General features: G+C 43.8%; 1 protein-coding gene across 1 annotated transcript; it reads right to left on the bottom strand.

Moving 5' to 3' along the window:
- Positions 1-75: 75 nt before the first annotated feature.
- Positions 76-19,097, bottom strand: FERMT1 (FERM domain containing kindlin 1). The gene is made up of 15 exons (XM_018918059.2): positions 18,941-19,097; positions 15,847-16,020; positions 14,129-14,362; positions 12,539-12,685; positions 11,784-11,997; positions 11,252-11,354; positions 9,959-10,066; positions 8,964-9,095; positions 8,776-8,825; positions 6,655-6,779; positions 5,509-5,615; positions 4,720-4,941; positions 3,942-4,066; positions 2,109-2,250; positions 76-1,009 (listed from the first exon to the last, which is right to left on the bottom strand). Exons 2-15 carry the CDS (start codon positions 15,995-15,997, stop codon positions 836-838), a joined length of 2,034 nt encoding a protein of 677 aa, XP_018773604.1. The 5' UTR covers positions 15,998-16,020; positions 18,941-19,097; the 3' UTR covers positions 76-835.
- Positions 19,098-19,578: the final 481 nt, after the last annotated feature.

Below are 19,578 nucleotides of genomic sequence, written 5' to 3'. Positions count from 1 at the left end.
AGGCTTTTCAGAGCCTCACATGGACAGCTTAGATCAGTGAGATGTCACAGTGAAACAGAGTAACAGAGACTGAAATAGAAACACACTCAGAGGCCTTTTTAATTATTTTAGATAGTTCCTAAAGCACATTTTTCAACCAGGTAAGTAACAATGTTCCTCAAAAGATGAACCTTTTGGATCCAGAGTTGCCAAGATGAATGCTCTGTGGCTTCTCTGGCTTTCAGGAAACCACTTCAGTGGATGAAGGTGGACAAGGTTCTACATTTTTGAGCAACTGAGTAACCACTACAGGAGTTTCAATAGCTTAGTCTGCAGGACTCTGGAATGTTTGTGTTCTCAAGACAAGTGTTAGATAAACCATGGAGCTTTAAAATACATATTTATTCAGCCTTAGTTCTGATAAATTCTGGGCTCTTTAACAATTGCCAGTTTAACAAGGGAAATTGCCTGGCTGTAACAGAGAAGAAAATTCACTGTACCATATCCTTGAGTTACTTGTTCTGAATACCTAAATGGATTGCTGCAATTAAAAATACTAGATTAAAAAACTGTCCAGTGACTAGACAGTGTTTCTTTAAAAACATCGATCTGTACAAAAGGAAAACAAAGATGATGAAATTTTCTCAAGTACTGATGATGGAGTTGCCATACTGCACCCAGTGACCTTAACTTCAGGATTTAACAAAAACTGTAAACCATCCCAGTCATAGTGCAAGACTGACACGTTCACTAATTAGTAGTAGCCAGCAATTAACAATCAGAGATATTTTTGTTTAATCTCTGGCAGTCTTAGCTACAAGAAGAAGCAGGCAATGGGAAGAGAGTTTACTTCAACTCATTCCTGACCTCCAGTTAATTTGTGGAAGAGTTCTTCATCCAGCGTTTCATTGTGGTCCTTGGAACGTGTTGACAAGAAGATGTAGCCCCCAATATACTCATGGATGATTTTGCAGTCTGCACTCAGGCACGTGAAAGCAATGGACACATTCTGGTCAAACTCGATGGCAACCTAAGGACGACAGATGTGGCAAAATCAGACAGAGATAAGCTGGGAAGAAAGAGAAGTGTGAGAACACAGCTGGATCACAAACACTGTGATAAAGCACTACCTGCCCCTGCTAATCAAGCGTTCTGGGTCTGCTCGGGGTGTTTGAGTGCTTGGTTTTGGATTTGCTGCTACAGCAGGGCCCTCTTGTGGTGAAATATTTTTGCTTGTTCAAGCAGGCAACAAAATCTCTTTGCTTTTTCCCTATGGCATATAAAGTGAACGCTGGGAAGAGCAGGAATGGCACTCCTGACTCTTTGTCTAATGAATAATGTTTAATCTGCCCTTTGTGCTGACCTTAAATGTGCCTTTGGGGTCCCGGTTTTGGTTTCCAGCTACTGTTAGTTCTAAAATGCAGCTAACAGAGCTTAGTTGGTCACTGTGGATTCTGCCTTTTTTGAGAGGGATTTAATGTAAACCCAGCAACCTGGCCCAGAATTACAGGTGCAGGGAGTACTGCAGGGCAGCAGTAAAGAGTGTATCTGATCCCTCCTGGTTCCTGTAAAACTCCATAAGCAGGAACAGTTTCCAGGCTGCTTCTATTTACATCAGGTCACACCAGTTCCATTCCAGAACCTACAATTTATACAGCTGGATTCAAGCTTTGAAGCCCCAAATAATGGACCACACATGGACACAGAGTTGCAGGCCTTGCCATCTCACTTTGGGATTTGAAAGACAAACTGGGCTCCTGTATCCTCAGTCTGTAATAGAGACGGAACCACCACAATGTAGAGGATGATGCATGACAGTCAAAATGAGATTTTTACTGACAGAGCAGTAAACACAACATGTTGAAATTCACTTTGGAGTCTCTATTTCATCCCATCAAAATCAAGGGCAACTTGTCAAGAACGAGCTTGGTAGGAACCTTTAAAACTGGTGATCTTTTCCTTTCTGATTTTTGACTACAGACTCCACTAAGAAAAACTGCAGACAGCTTATTTAATAACATGTCACAACACATTCAAAAATCTTTTCAGTGAGGTTTAAAAATATTTTCTGAAAGCATCCTTGAGTGTGTGAAATGCAAGGGCTGAAGGCAGAGCTGTTCCAGGTTTACCTGGCGGATTTCCCAGTTCACATTCCACTGCTTCATGTTGGAGAACCTCCACGTTGTGATAGGATCTCCTGTGGCCATATCTATCCGTATCAGCCTGTTATAGGACACCCCCAGCACATCATCCTTCTTGCTTCCTTTAAACCTGAAAAGAACCCAAAGCCTTTAAGCAGATCTGCTTTGCAATGATTTCTGGCTAGAGAAACATTTCAGCTGCTTTCCTCTGGAAGTGCAAAAAATGTGGGAAAAGCCACAACAGCCTGGGATTGAGGAGAGCTTGGACGCATCTTTAGAACAGGATTTGTTATAAAGCAAAAGTGTAGGCTGGTGAGCCATGGTGTAAGATGGGAAATAATCAGGAAGGTAGACCTGGCTGAAATCTTTCCATTTCATTGTTACCTCCTAAAAAAAATACTGTTCTTCCCAAATGCATGAACTTGATTATATTTTTACTGGAAAAAATGCCAACAATAATTTTTATTGCTTCATTTCTCTAACGTTGAAACATGTTCCTCTAGTTATGTTAACCTAAATTATATAATCAAAACAACTGATATATACCTGCTTTTGAGTATATGACATTACAAAATTACTGAGGCATTTTAACATTTCAGCTTTCATCTGATTAGAGATGAAAAATAAATACAAAAGCATAAAAATCATTGGGGGACAAAATTTTTTGAGTTGGGGATAGCTAGGAACAGATTACTCTGGTGAGGAAACAACCTTCCTCTACCTTCATGCTGAAAGCTGGAAGAAATCTCATCTGCCCTCTGTGAGTACTTTCAGTACTGATCCTCTTTGTGAACCTTCTCTCTTTAGATGCAGCTGGACCTCAGGGAGAAAATGTGACCTGGACACAATTTGTGCTTTACTTAATGCCCACTGAGATACTGGCAGCAGTTTGCAGCAATTCACCACTACAAAATGCAATTTAGGTGTTGGGGTTGGTTTGTGCCTTTAACAGGATTAATGGTGATAGATGGGGCAAAACCATCTGTACCTGTGCCAGTAAATTCAGTAGGATCAGGGACCGTTTTGGGGCTGGAATTCAGGGAGAATTCTGGCTCCAAACCAGCAGTGCTCTCTGAAGTGACTCCCAGGCACAGTCTGGAACCTGGGCCATCCAAGGACCAGCACAGTCTCACAGTTCACATGAGGCTACTGGATTTTGGCAAGTCACAGTTCAATAGTGCAGATCAGTTTGTACCCCAGATGATTCCTAGCCAGCCCTGGAAGGGGTGTTAAACATAAATTAAGGAAGGTGCCTCCAAGTATGGTTGTGCCAGTAATTTTCAGTTTTTTGGTGTTTTGTCAAGAGAAAAGGCTGCAGGTCAGACCTCTGCTGTGTCCAAGGAAGCTGCTGTGAACACAATGGGACCTTTTTGTGCTCACTGCTCCTCCAGATTAGCCTTAGAAAAGGATAATTTGCTGTTTTCTTAATGAAATACAAAAGAAATTAGCATTTTATCATATTGCAATGAACAAGGGTCAGAGTGAACACATCCTGCAAACCTGAGCACACCAATTAGACATGCATTTTATACATTTTGGACAGTTTATGACACGAAGAGTTTAATGCTAGTGAGAGGTTACTTCAGGCTGAACCCAAGAGGTCTGTACCAAGGCAGATGTAATGAAGAGTCTCACTGCAGGAATGGAGCTACTGGGTGCTACCCCTACAGAAAAAAACAGCAGTATGGTAATCACTAAAATTCTAAGAAGTCTGTGGAGGAAACCAGAAAATGTTCTTGGAACAGGGTGTCAGAGAACTTCCTGCAAATCACTGAGCAGGAATTCCTTACTGCAGCTTGACGTGAGTGAGAGTGCAATTACCTTACAACGTAGTAGGACAAACCAAACTCAGGGAGGGACTGCCAGGCTTGGATAAAACGCAGCTTGGCCTCCACCAGGGACATCTGGGACACATTTTGGTGGGCTTCCAGAATTCGGGCAGTCAGCTGGGAAACACAGGAAGAGAGAAAGTTTTCAGCTGACTGGAGAACAAAAATCCTGTTGCTTTCACTAAATCAGAAATCATGAGGTCTGGTGCTGTGTTCAACACTTTGTTGTCACTGTTTGTGCAGATGAAGCACAGAGGGCACCTGGGGACACATCCCAAGTGCAAAGGGCAGAATGGACTGCAAGGTCTCAGGTCTGGGTTTGTGGGGCACTGCCCTGGCTCCATACACTGCTCTGGGGACCCTCAGGATGGGCAGGCTGAGCTCTTGCACAGCAAAAGCAGGACAAGGAATTAGGTGGAGAGCAAGGAAAGACTTGAAGGGCAAGACCCTGTTGATGCAGATGGAAACAGTGGCTTGCAGTCCTCAAAATGCTTCCTTTGTTACTCTGAAGAGACTTTCAGGAACAGTGCTATCAGGAGCAGAACATCATGGGTGACTTAAGCCAGGGTATGGATGTAGGAGAGGTGCTTGGAGGAGGTGCCAAAACACCTGTCCCTGTGTTCAGTTTGAAGAACAGGCCTCTTGTAAAGGGACAAATGACTGTTGCAGGGAGTTGTACTGCATGGCTTCCAGATGCTGCTTTGATCCAGCCTCATCCCTAAGCAACCCCTGGATCACCCACGCCCAGCCATCAGCCACACTCAGGATACCTGCTTGGACTTGAATTTTTTGGTATAGCGTGGTGAGACGAAGCATTCGGGTTTCATATCTACATTCTCTGGCTCAGAGGCAGCCTGGGAACACATGGTCCAGTTCTTCATCTGCAGGAAGGAAAGGATCTTCTGGACCTCGGGCTGGTAGGAGCTGTCAGCCATCGTTCTGCCCTTGGAGGCCAAAACACAAGCAGCCATCCACCGAGCGTACTGATCCTCCTGAAACAAAGACAATGGTTTGTTACTGTTCTTCCTTCCTGACTGGACTAGTTCCAACTACTCCTGGGTTTTAAATTTTCTAAGAAATTCAGTACCTTGAAATAGATTCTCTTGGAAATTTTATTGCATGACTGCTTCTCACCTACTGAACACTTTTTACACAGTTTGATCTGAAAACTAATGTGAGATCCTTATCATGCTCTCCTCATCTGAATGGGGAGAGTTCTAATTAAGAAAAAAGAAAACAAAATCCAAACTTCAATTCTCCAACAACACTGGAACAAAGTACTGCAACTTCTTTACTTATTTTTTGGTTTTTTTGATAGTTTGTTCTGGCTTTTTCCCTACCAGCTTTACTTGGAAACTGACAGTAAGCACAAGATGATTTACTGTCCTTATTATGCATTTAACAATTATGTATTAGTTAGGCCACAACATCATTCTTAAATCTTCTAAAGATTTAGACAATTAACTCTCTGCAGCATCCTCATTTTTCTATATAAATTCTGGAGCAGGACAATCTGCCATAAATCTTGAATTCAAATTTTCTCTTGTCTTATTACTTACATTATCACATCTTAAATATACTTCATTCATGCCATCTGCAACAGGAATTAGTAATTTGATTCCAAACTTCTTTGCTGCAACATTTACATCTGGTACAACTTCACATCCTAGATCACAGGGAATCAGAAGGAAATTAATTTATTTCATTACTATATCAGTAACTTTAATTACTGCTTTAACACTAAGGAACAGTACTTTGTGGTTGTTTTTCTTTGAGACTAAGGGCCAAGACTTTGAAGCTTAGGCCCTAATGAAAGGGTTTTGTTCCAGCTCACTGCCTGGTCTGGCTTGCCAGGGTGATGAATACTCTGAGCTCAGGGAGCACGTGAGCCCACGTGGAAGTGAAAGGATGGGAGTGCTCCCAAAACCTCAGCCTGGTCTTAGGAAATGCTCAGCAGAGTCACTGCTGAGAGAGGCTGCTTGGTGAGGTTCCAGCCACTCTGGCTGTTTTTCCAGGCATTCTCTGATCTACTGAGGACATGCACATTGTGATGCAGAGCCATTTGCTCACAGGGGTCAATCTTGTATTTCAAAGGTTTCTTCTAGGATGGGTACTGGGCACCACTGGTTCCCTGATGCTGAACAAAGAATGTCCCTGCAGGAGCAGAGGTAGATGGAGGCTACACAGGGTGCTGGAGTCTGTGTGCACTGCCAGGGCTCCTCCTCCAGCAGCTGGCTGCAGCCATGGGAATCCCCATGCACAAGGCCCAGAGAAGGCCCTGGAGCTGTCCCTGCACAGCAGAATGCAGGGACAGCCTCTGGCATTCCTGCAATGGCACCATCCCTAATCCTCTGCTGCCACTGTGTGTTTGCCAAGGACATGGGGGAACACTCCCTTTAGTGTAGAGTGAAAGTATTTGGAAATAAAGCAGCCCATAAGTCATTCCCTACCTGACTCAGCTTGAAGCATTCAGCAGTGCAGGGGATTTTACAAATCAGGCTCTGATAATCCCAGCTTGGGTCACACTATTGAATCCTTTCTGTTTAAGCCTCTTCTGCAGGTGCAATCTGCCTGCTTAGGAGTCTCAGGAATTGAAAAGGCTCCCAGACTAAATGCTGCTGTGCTTGTCTTCCTGACTCTAGCAGGGATTTGTTTTATTCAGTTCACAGATGCAAAAGAAAAATCAAAGAAAGGAGAATTCCTACCTTTTAGGTTTAGTTTCTCAATAGGTTCTCCCTGTGCAGATTCCTTGTTTTTAAAATAAGATATTGAAGTGTCTCTGAAGACAAACCAATATGTCTTGATAGCTTTAAGTGCCAATTTCTTGGGCCTAGCAGAAAAAAAGAAGTCCCATTTGTTTATTTCAACACATAAAATTGCTAAGTCCCTCACAAATATTGCAGAGCCTCTGAAATTCAAGGCCATACCCATGGCTTTGGTTGGGTGTGACACCTCTGAGGGGGTGGGAAATGCCTGGATCCAGTCCAGGTGATCCCAGGTATGGATATGGTTTTTACTCCAGATTTTAGCTGAATCACATCAGTGATTTTTTCTCATTTATTTCCTCTATTGCTAATCAAAGCCATTTCCTTCGAACAGACTCAGTAACACAAATGTAACCCCTGATTTATTAACATGAATTTGCATCAGTTTTCATATTGCCTTATGTTGAATATCTCTGCACCCATAAAACCAACTCATATTCACTGTAAGGAAGCAGAGATCAGTTTTTTGGGCTTAATCTGAATCATATCTAACACAACAAAATTCTGTTTCTTCACTAAGTTTACAAAAGCTTTGTAGCCCTCCAGGAGAGAAAGCAATTAGCATTTGAGTAGAGAAAAAGTGAGTAGAGAAATACTTCCTAGCTAGTGACAAAGGTCATCAATGAACTGAAGAAGAAGAAAAAAAAAAAAATTCCAGTATTTCCCTTTAAATCTAAGAGGATGGTACAAAAAGTGTAGAACTAACTGGAAAACAGAGATTTATATATACTCTTATTATATATACCCCCAGACCCTCTCTAAAAATCCAAATTTAGAATCCTTTCTAGAAAATGGCAATTTTTATGATTAAATTAAAAAACCTTAGATTTTCAAATCTACCAAATAATTTGTTTTTTAGTCTTCCAATACAGCAACATTCTTCAAAAATAAGGGACTATATTTTTTTTAGACAGATAAAATTTTTATATCCCTGAAAAAGTTGCTGAAAACTTTTTAGAAAGCTTTTTCTTGTTGTTTTTGTAAAAAAATGTTGCAATTCTCCACAATACTGTCCCAAACATGAAAGTAGCATTTACTGTGGTGCATGCTGTGAATAAATAGGAATAGAAGTTCACCACAGGAACAGAAAGCAGTGGGACATGCACAGCTTTGCATTCAGGTTTACAGTTCATCAAATAATTATAGCCACAAAGTGTTGCTGTTTAAAGAAAAGTTTTACTCCTGCCTGGATTCTACAATGCCTTAGGCTTTATAATTTATGTAGGAACTTTTCCATGATGATAAATAACTGCTGAATGCTTATAAAAGCAAACTGCTCTACTGCTGGGGAAAAACAAACAACCCATTGTTAAAAGCCTTAATTCCATTTCACCTTAAGCCACCTTCATATTAAGAATGTCAAATAAAATTCCAAATTGGAAATTAATAATTAACAATTGTTCACAGTTAACAACAGTTAAAATTTTTCAGGTGCAGTTTTCTGTTCCTAGATTAAAAGTACCATCTGTCAACGGATGAATCTGATAAATACTTGTACAACAGACCACTTTATCTTTCTAAAACACAAAGACTGTTTTGTGATAAAGCATTACAGACTTGAGATCTCTACAGTCATTTAAATCACTCATAAAACAAGAGACTACAATGGGATCACAGAAACCCGTTTTGATATTAGACAAAACAGACTCCACGTTCAGTAAGAAAGGGGTAATTTGGATGTTCCTTTTGTTTAAAAAATACATTCCCTGGGGTTACTTTCAGAAATTCTGCTCAGGGAGAACTGCAAGTTTCTTCTGGTTTCTGACTGGCAAAAAAAAAAAAAAAAAAAAAAAAAAAAAAATAGAACTTGGGCTCTTTAATTTAGAGATGATGACTGATGAGCACATCCCAGGAGTGGGAGAGGTTTGCCAAGGAACACTGTCAGAAGCAGGAAGAGAAAGATTGGAAGAGAATATTATTAGGCTGGTTATATCTGTTTGGGGTATTTGTCAATTTATAACTTCCACATGTACTGTTAGATTAGAATGAAAACCTTACAAGAGATCTTTTGAGTTTAATATTTTGGTTTTGTATGTTTTATTGTTAATTTTAACAACTCACCTAACTAGCTTGAGATTATCAGCGAGTTTTGGGATGTCTGTGATGTCCTCCTATCAGGAATAATTAGGAATAGTTTTAGTACAATGCACTCTGTAATCAACTGTTAAAAAAATCAAGAACCAGGAAGGCCCATGAGAGTCAACAGATTTGGCACAGCAAAAGAAATTCTGGGATGCCAAAGGACATACCAAGATGTTGCTTTTATTTCCACCTTCCAGTGTCACTTCCAGATTGGAAAGGGCGGCTTCTACTTCATCCACTTCCGACTCACAGGTGGAATCTTGTGTCTCTGATGATAATGATAACTTGCTTACATGGTACTAAAATAAAACATCAGCATCCAATAGTCAGTGCATCAATTATCAATACACAATCACAGTGTTTCAAAACAGATCACTTCGTCTCCTGGGTCTTGGACAATTGTGTGAAGTTCTGCAGGAATCAGGGGGTTTTCCCAAGGAAACAGCCATGTCCACTGTGACTCTGTGCAATGGCTGATAATGGTTTCCTCGTTTAATTATCAGTGTTTGTAGTTCTCTGCTGAATAATTGTCCCTGTTCTGGGAGGCTGCTACATTTGGATCCCTAGTCCTGCCATCCATACAAGGTGGAAACTAGGAAGCAAGGGGCTCTGGTGCTCTGCAGTGACAGGCAGAGTCTGTCAGAATTCTTGTCTGTTCTGTTTCCATTTAAAATGAAGGAATTGATTACTAAAGCAAGTTTGTGCTTTATTACCTATGGTCAGAGACTAAGCCATGCTCAGTCACGGTAAATTCCCAAGTACTCCATAGTGTCCCTATCTTCACATTGCACTGTGGCATTTTCCTGTCTGTTGGGAAATGTTCACATGGTGTACACATGGTGTATTACAGGAATTTTCAGGAAGAAGAGATAAAGGGATGGTAGCTGGTATGGGAAGCCACACTTCACACTAATACTGATATCAAAGTTACATTGTGGGTGCAGATAATGTTAGTAAATGTTTCCACAATTGTGTGAATAATTAGCGCATCTACTAAATTCAGTTGCTTTAGTTGACGGGTGCTGCTGATTGTTTCTCACCCCAAGAGCACACCCCCAATGCAAGCAGAGCTCCTGGCCTGGGCTGTGTCCTAGGGAGCTCCTGGCCTGGGCTGTGGTCTGCTCTCGAGGGAGCAGGTTTAGCCCCTGGGCTGGGTACGTGCCTGCAGCGCGGCGAAGATGAGCATCTCCTCCTCGGTGCAGTCGATCTCCTCCAGCAGGATGGCCCAGCGGGCCTGCTCGTAGATCTGGTTGATGCGCACGGCGTCGTACTGCAGGCAACAGCAAAAGGGGACCTCAGGCACGGCCTCGGGGCCAGCTGCAGCTGATCCACGCTGGCCTGAGCCACGGTGCCTTGTGCTTGTTTCCTTCCTCCTCCCACCTCTGCTCCCTCCTTGCCCTGCACCAGCTCGTGCGATTGTGTGCGTGGTCCCACGGCTGGCTGAGCCTACACAAAACCAACCAGGAGCTCTGGCTGAGGCAGAAGGTGAGGCCCAACATCCCCTTCTGAAGGAAGCCTTGAACTGGTGTAACCAAGATGTGAAACCCCGCTCACGTGATGCAGCTGACTCAAATGTGACCTGCAGAACTCTCTTGTTCCTCACTTCCTTTCTTCCGCTCTTGACTTTTTCACTTCTGGTTCTGTCTGGCTTTGCACTGGCTTGAGATTTGCCAGATCTGCTTTAATTCACTATCTGGTTTTTGGATAGTGATTATTCCTTATTATCTACTTGGTTAATAAGCTGAAGTGACTCACAGAAATGTTCAAGGCCCAGAGCTGCTGAAATGTAGGTGAGGGGAGGATAAACCTTGGAGCGTGACCTCTCCCAGCAGAGGTGAGATATTAGGTTGCCTGAAGCTCTTTTGGGCATTTCATCCCATGGCTCCAGGGCTGGATGGGGCAGAGAAGGGAAATGTTTGGGCTGCTGAAGCTGAGACATGTACTTGGATTTTAGTGGGGGTGCCATTTCACCCAAAAACATGCCAAATAAACTGGAAAGTGCCCTGATTTCTTTTGAGAGCTTCAGCTCAAAAAAACTTTGAAATTCAATGAGGTCAGTGCAATAATAATGTCATTTTAAAGCTAAATTTCAAAACCAGGACTCCTTACATAATTCAGGTTACTGCTAGTCTAGTCTTCCCCTTAATTTTTCCTGTTAAAAGAGACACAGAAAATAAAGCAGCCACTCTGGAAATAGGGATACTCTTTCTGCCACTCTTCAGACCCCGTCTTTAAATTCAAGATCTCATTTCATGGGAGGAACAGTGATTCAGTGTCCAGAGGGTAAAAGTGCAGCCATAGCTGAGGGAGAGAAGCTGAATTTGATCTCTCTGAAGGGCTTGTTACAAATCCTAGCTAAAATTCTACATAGAGCTATATATAGTCTACATTGCTGTAGAGCTCCTTGACATGAAAGCAGGCAAACAATGAATAGCAATAAAAACAAGGCTCTTACTTTTGGATTCAAATCAAAGAAAGTGTAATATTTAAAGCGTAGAAGAAGTTGATCATCCTCCTGAACATCTTGTTCCATAAGTGATCGAGACGAATCCAGCCAGCTGTGGAAGAAAACAACCCACAGATCCATTTGCACAGGAGAAACCATCACACCTGCAGAGCTCCAGTGCAATTGTGAAACAAAAGTGGGAACAAACAGCTCTAATTCCTCTAAATCTAAGGGAAATTCATGTAACTCAGGAAGGTGGAGCATTCATATAGACTTCCAACTTCCATTTTCTGTGTATATACAATAAGCAATTTTAACTTGTGCCAAACTCAGTCACCTACTTTTAATGCAAAATTATTGAACTTATCCACGTCTCTTTCCACTGTCTACTTAAAGCCTTTGGAGTTTGCCAGTGTCCTTTTGCTGTGCCCACTGTGCACAATTGAATTCGCCCTCATCTCAGAACAGACTTTAGCCCAGAGCCTGCACAATGACATCATTCCTCCTTTTAAACCCAAAGGTTCTCAGAGAGGCATCTTACCCTGCATTGAGCTTGGCTTTGTCAGCCAAAGTCCGTGGCTGGTACATCTCTGCCAGCATCTCTGGGGAGCAGGTGGGCTGACTGAGGGCCAGGATGCTGCAGCTCTGCTCAGCTGAGGAACCATCACTGAACCAAGTCATTGTGGAAGAAGCTGGTGACCCACTGACAGGATCATAAATGGGTGTCATGGTCTTACTGTATAAACCTGCATTGGCTGCAAGTTAAGAGCATCATGTTACTCCCATGAAAAATGGTCCTGTCCACTATTTTCCATCATAAAAACCCTTTTCTTTCAAGACAGTGTCCTATCTCTGCTGTTTCCAGCTGGCCTTGTCCTTTCACAGGTGAGTGACCTCAGGGACAGAAATGCTCTTTGTTGCTCTGTGAGATCTCAGTTGTGTTGGACATAGGAAACACAGTTTTCAAGCCTTTATTCCTCATTTTCCTTGCAGGTTGCCAAATTTCGTGAATATTTTAAATATTGTCCTCCTATTTCAAAGGGCAGCAGCACATTGTGTGAGCAGAGCCACAGCCTGTTTTCTAGTGTGGCCTTTCTCACATCAATGGAAAGGAAAACATTTCTAGGGACAACAGGGAAATACTGACATATTGGAGATTTCCTGAAGCCACTGATTTCAGGCCCACTGTGCCTCCAAGACCATCCTACATGAACTGGCCTCCTTTGTGTAACAAAGAATTTCTTCCTCCTTTTGACCTCCAGTCAGAACAATAAAATCATATTGGTTTTTCATTACCTGGTAATCCAGAACTCACTGGAGAGTCACACAGGTTTAAGATATCTTCTGTAGCTGGTTCTTTGCTGTTCTTGTCTTTTTTCTTTTTCTTTTTGAGTGTGCCTTCTGATTGCTTCAACAAAGAGAGTTCTTCTGACCGCCTGATATCTACAAAGGCAGTTTGGGAAGTGAAGCAAGATGATTACATCCAAAGGAGCACCCATGGTTGGTAACAGCATTTCAGGAAGCTTCATGTTGCAACTGGACTTTATTTTTAGCAGGTTGAAAGTAGAAGCTGTGGAAAATCCACTAATTCTATAACAAGGCCAAAGACTCTGGGCCGTAAGAATAAGTTTAGACAGGATTTAAATCTCCTTTAGTAGGAAGTGTAACTGCATTTTAGAATGCCAGGAAAAAGCTCTTTCTCCCTAACAGCTCTGCAGTCACCTATGAGCATGATGACCTCTGTGAAATATCTAAATTATGAATAAGCAAGAACCATTGTAATTGAGGTTCGTGCCTTTTATTATTCAATGCATTTCTCATGCAAGATTCTGTCTTGGTTCTCACTGTTCTCTAATGCACTACTAATCTAGACAGGTATTTCCAGTCACAAACCCAGCACTTCATTTCTGAAAAACCCTTTTACCCTGGGGTAAGCAAAGACATTTTTGACAGTATTCACTTGTTCAAAGTTACAGTGTTTCTGTACTGACTCAGCCTGGAGGGAAAATGTAGAAATATTTAATTTGGCCAAATGCCAGTTGGGCAATTATGGCATCATTATATCAGAGTTGTTAGGTATAATAAAGACATTGCACCTTTCACAATCTACTGCTAGGAGATGAAATTGAAAGTGGATCAATATGAGGCAGTAAATTCCTTCTGAAGATGAGTGTGTTAATGGACTAAGCTTTGAGGATCTAAATTAAGATGAGGAATTTAATCCCTATTTTTACCCTAAACCAAAGGGATTCTGAAGACTGCTTGTAGACTCAACTGATTCCCAATGATCACAGGCACATGTCTGGCATGCTCCAAACCCTCTACTTGGAAATGCTCCATTTTTGGGCAGAGTGGGGGACTCTGTGAGACATTCATGGGCTGGGCTGGGCTGGGCTTCTTAGATGTGCCCTGACCTGAACAGAGCTGTGCATACAGAAATCTTGAACACTTAAAACATGCTACATCTGAAGTGAACACATATAGGCAGAGTTGGATATTATAAATGTTAGTGAAAATATGATAAATCAGTTGACACCAGTAAAATTGCCTGTGATGAAGGCTGGTGCAGGACATTGATAATCTTATGCTCTTAGTCACTGGCACAGAATAATCAGGACCAAGTCCTGCTCCAGGAGGACAAAGATTCCTAGAAAACTGCCAGCTTTGACTGTCCAGTACTCCTGCAGCTCGTGGGACACATTGCTGACAGCGCTTGCATCAGTTATCACAAAGAACCACTGACATGCATTGCATACTGAAACCACAAAAACCTGTCTCAAATTTCCCTTTGAGATAAACAGTTTTGTGAGGAAGGACTTCACATCAAAACAAAGTCACCAATAAATGCTCCAGCTTAGTTGCCAGAGGAGATTTATCTTTACTTACTGAGCATTTTGCAGATGTCACTGACAGCTCTGAACACCATGGAAGAGAAGCTGACTTTCAGTCTCACAGTCTTCATGTTTGGCAAGCGAAGCCGCAGCATTTTGTGCTGAGTAGTAAAGATCAGCTTAGCATCTGCTTGCACCCCACATTTATCCAGTGTCCAGTGGGTTTTCAGAAGCCAACATTTTTTTTGTTCCCACCAAAAGGCATAGTCTGACCAATCCTGTGCTATTTCTAGGAAAATACAAAATGGTTACTAACAAACTATAGAGCAAATATACCAAACACTTGGTTTGGAAACAGGTCTCTGCAAACACCAATATTTTAGATTAAAGCAGCAGCTACAGGTCCCAACCTAGACCCTGTTTGCTGAATTCTTGTGGTAGTCACTGGGAACCAACTTAGTTTTCCCTGAAGATCTAACCTAGGTGCTGACTGTGGCACTGCCTTGGTCTGTGGGTATCCACGAGGAAAGAACTCCTGAATCTGGTGCTACATGTGGTGCAAGCTGGGATTGTGCTGGGATAAGGATTAACAACAAAGGGTTCTAGCTCAGAACTTGTCAGTGCAAACTGAAAATCCTCCTACAAAATCTCCTGTCACCCAGATGGGCACAAGCTCTTCCACAGCCTCCTGGCAGCAGCACTGAGCAGCTCATCTCAGTGTTAAGAACCAGCTTCAAGTCCATGGAAGTCTTGGTTACACACAGCTGAGTAGCAGCACACGCACAAGGAAGGAGATAAAAGTATTGCTGCTCTCAATTCCATGGGAATTCCAAGATTAGATAACTTCCCAGATGTCAATATGTAGTAGCAGGTAAAGCTTCTGTGTGATCTTGGCCAAGCTGTTTCAGTCTTTGCATCAATCCTTGTTCCTCATCAGCTTCATGAGGCAGAGGCTATTCCTCAGCATGTCCATAACACAGCAGAGCCCTGTCCTATTTCAGAGTCCCCCTGTGAGAGCTGTGTCTCAAGAGAGCTGCTTACAAAAATCAGGTGCAGATTTGCTTCAAATATTAATACAGAGAGCTTTTCACACCCGCTTAGTATTTAAAAAAAAATACTGTGAAAAATTATTCTTCTGACTCAGTGGAAACTCTGGCTACCATCAGTTTCCGGCTGAACCGTGTGTAGAAATATGTAGAGTGGGTGACAGAACTGATCTCAGATTCTCTTCCTGTGCTCCCTGCTGTTCCTGTGCACAGGGGATTTTACTTTTCACTTCCTAACTTTGACTCGGCTAGTCGTGGCTTTTCCTAGCTCTTCACTACTGTGTCCATGCAATGGATAACATGGCTCAGACTTAGGCTAGAATGCCACAACAGCACAGGAGACAGGAACTTCTGAAGTGCCTTTTAACAACTCACCCTCTCTGACAGGCACAGGTGGAAAAACAGGGCATCACCTACCTCTCCTGCCCCCCAAACCACACACCAGTACCGTCCTTCTGGAAAGGGAGTGGAGTCGTTAGCCTGGTTTAATTATTTTTGTTTAACTAAAAGGCAACCCCAAAGTTTTGTTGGCACTATGGTAACACAGAGGGTGGAACGCAGGGAGGGGTTCTGACCACAAAAACCCCTGGGCCTGAGAACCTCCACACTGTGCTGTGACACAGAAGTGAGGCAGTACCATTTCAAAGCACACAGAAGCCTTTCTTCAGAGAGGGAAAGATGCACATATTATTTAGCAACACTGTGAATGAAACAGGTCTTTACTCACTGATTTTTTCTACTAATTTCAGCATCAGTCCTCCAACATGAAGGTCCCCTGTGACCTGTAGTGGGATTTCCTTTTCTACACCTTCATGTTGATGATCAACTGTCAGCAAGAGGTCCCAGGTGTGTGACCCATATTCGGTTGAGGAAACCATCTTGGGGAAGGTCTGTGTAAGCTCTGCAAAAGCAAACCAACCAAACAAACAGGATGTTTTTCCTCCACTGAAACAAGTGCATTTCTCCACAGTCCCAACATCATTCCATGCTGCCAGGACTTCACAACGGCCTTGAATGGAACTTCAGAAGTGTTATCTTGTTACCTCTGAACTAGACTCTGCTCCTGCAATTGCTCTTGCAAGATAGGAATGTGGGATTTTTTTGGTTTTATTCTGATTTTGCCACGCCTCCAACCCAGATGCCTCCATTTGGGTAGATATAGCTCAGTTTTAGCTTGGCTCACCCACCATCCAGTGTTAATCTACCAGCCTGGACACTGTAAAGCCTGCAGTTGTGGGATCTGCTTTGGCAATCTGTCCAGTGAACAAAGGCATTTTGTTGATTTGCACACTTGGAGCTCTAATTTTTACTGCAAATCCAAGTTTTCACTTGCCAGCTTGCTCCCATGGGACCAAATCCAGAGAGTAGTTTTACCTATTTGGGCACATACAAAGGGAAACAACTTTAGTGGCTCTCTGCCAGCACTATCCAGACCCAGATCTGCAGTTCCTGCTGACTTGCTCAGGGATGTAGGCACGTGTCCTTCTCAGCAGGGTGAATCGTCTGAGATCCCACCAGGCTCCTGCCAGGACAGGTGAACAGTAATCATGCCAAGCCAAACTAGAGGAGATGCTCCAAGTAGAAGCTTTGGTTATCATCAGCTGGGTTCTGCTGAAGGAAGAGCTTGTAGGTATAAGGTAACTGATGCTGCAGGCAGGATTTGTGATATTAGTCAGTGAGACAGCTCTCTGTCCTGAGAAAGGCCTTTGCAGTTGAGGCATAGGCACTAAAATGGATGAATTCCATTTATTGCAAACTTTCAACAACACACGAGAACCCAGCTCACAGACTCTTGCTGAAGGGGCTCTACACAGACTGCTTTCAACATGGAAAATATCTAAGTCAAAAGGGATGTAACAATGTTACAGACTGTAGTAAATCTTCTTAAAAACAAGTACTTAGTAATTTAAAACCTGATGTCAATGCTCCTGATACAAAATTTGTCATCAAAGGGATAACAGAGATGAGGTGGTAATGACAAAGTCGACTAACAAGGAAAGTGATTCCAAACATAAAGGCAATGAAAGTGTATGTGTTAAAGATTAGATGGATTTCTCCTTAAACAAATGCCATTATAAATGAATAATCTGACCAGTTCAAAGCCATCATTTTAAAGGGAAGTCACTTTACCAGGGAGTTTTACTGGGATGGGAGTTCACTCTGTTCCAAAATTACAGACACGCATAGAGAGCCCTAAGTCAGAAAACTGCAGCTTCATGACTGTGTGACTCCAAGAGGCCAACTCACACTATGGAGCAAGCCCTGTTGTTAACTGGGTTCTTACATGTGCCAGCCTACACCTTTACACTAAACAGTTACAGAACCAACAAGGGTTGGTACTTATCCAAGAAGTTTGCTTGGCTTGCCTTGGTAAATAAAGGCATTGTATTGGACACTGGGAACACTGCCTTTCCTGCCTCTGGGCTAAAGGATTTTGAATTTGAGCTGCTGTGTGCCACATGGATTTATGAGCTTAGGTATGCACTAGACCAGGGGTACCTGTGGAGGGGAAGGGCTGTGCCTCTCCTAAAGCATCCAAGACCCAGATCCCGAGCTGGTCTTAGAGGCGGGGGGGGGGGCTTTCAGCACAAATGCAGTACAAGGTGCACAGCACAGCTGTCGTTACAATGTATTGATAGTGAAACAAAAGTCCTGACTATGGCAAAGTCAAACTGCCCCTAGTCATGCTCCTAAGCATCAATAAACAACTTCAAAAGTAATGCATGGCCAAAGGATGAGAACTATGGGATTTTATTTCAGGAGCACAGGGGTGCAGTCTGGCAGATGAACTCTACTTTTGCCCACTGTTGTTCCACTTTAAAACAATATTGTTACAGAAAAGCAGCAGTCTCATCTGCCCTCTTGGGCCAGCAACAGCATTTAGGAACTGATCTGGATTTTTTTGGGCGTCTTTAGATTGGGTTTCGCTTCCCAATCGAATTCTGCACAGAAATGCCTGTGCTGACACGGGTGAAAATGAGCAGCCCAAGGGGTGGGTGAAACCCTTTCTTTCACCGGCTTGGAAAAGCATGGCCTCAGTGCCCTAATCCTGGCACTCCATCATTCCCTAAAGCCGCGCAACTCTCCACTTCCTCTTCAGACCAGGAGGTTTCAGTTTGAAGATAAAGCAACACAAGCACTTGTAAATCTACCGGAGCACGCAGCACAAACAAAGCCTGGTCTCGAAAACACGGCAAGCAGAGTGACGAGGACAACGAACCCCTCAGTATTACACCCCAACCAAACCCAAAGCGTCAGGGCTCCACATGTTACAGCCTTCAGGTCAAGCCTGGATCTGCTCGGGAACGTGCCCCAGCTCCACGTGGGGAGCTGCAAGGCCTGGCACGAGTGGATCAAACAGGCCAGAAACGTGTCCTCAGGCTACTGCTGCCTCCACTCGGGATTTCTGCGGCGCACTGTGGCCAACGCAGCTATGGAAAAACAGCAGTGGCTCTACAGATCGAGCTCTCCGCAGATTTTAGCCCTCACGGCCCCAAACTTCAAACGCTGAACGGGAATGGAGAAAGATGTGAATCGTGCTGGAGCCAGGTGCTACCGACGCGGGGTTAAGGTCAAGAGGGGTCCCGAAGTCTCTCGGGCTGGCGGTGCCTGGCGGGCCCGGCCCGCAGAAACACTTGCACTTTGAGGAAGTGCCGGGCGGCCGCGCTCCGCGGAAGGGCTGTAAAGCAACAACCCAGGGCTGTCGGACACTCCCGCCCGCCGCAGGTGCCGCGGGCAGCGCGGAACCGCCCGCCCGTGGCCCGGGCCGGAGTCGCTCCGGCATCGCCCCGCGCTCCCGCCGGGAGCACCGCGCTCCTCACCTGCCGTCCCCGCCGGCAGCGCTCCCCGCTCCTCCCGCGCCCTTCGCCGCCACCTGGCCTCCGAGAGAGGAGAGGGGAGGAGCGGCGCCCCCAAGGGAGGCGGCCCTTCCTTCCTTCTCCTTCCCTCCGCCCGCCCGCAGTGGAGAGCACGGCTCGGAGCGCTGTCCGCCCCGGCGGTGCTCAGGGTCAGCCGCTCGCACGCTGCCCAGAGACACCGCCTCATCCATGGCCCCAGGCCATCGAGCAGCTTCAGAGCTTGCTTTTACAGGTTTGAGGCTACCCGGAGGAAATAGGTTCCGAGGGTGCAATGGCAAAGAACAGAAAGGTGTGTTTGTGAGGTGAGGGTGTGTTAGAAGAGGCACAGCATAAAAGTGGATTGAACCGATAGGAAGGGGGCAAAACTTCTCCATGTGCCAGATTTCCACAAAAAGTCTTTCTTGCCTTGTACACGGTGGTACAGTGATGAGGTAAAGCACAGTGGAAAAACCGTGTAAAAGACAGAAAAGAGAAACAGATAATAAAGGAAGAAATTATTTCAGATTAAACTCATATCCTGCAAAAAGACTGCAGACATATAAAGGATGAATCTTTGACACACCATGGGCAGCAAATAGTTACTTTTATGAGAACTATGAAGT

The sequence above is a fragment of the Serinus canaria genome, chromosome 3, assembly GCF_022539315.1.
Source record: "Serinus canaria isolate serCan28SL12 chromosome 3, serCan2020, whole genome shotgun sequence".
NCBI classification, from domain to species: domain Eukaryota; kingdom Metazoa; phylum Chordata; class Aves; order Passeriformes; family Fringillidae; genus Serinus; species Serinus canaria.
Note: the sequence above shows the minus strand (reverse complement) of the source record. Positions and strands in the feature narration are given on the sequence as shown.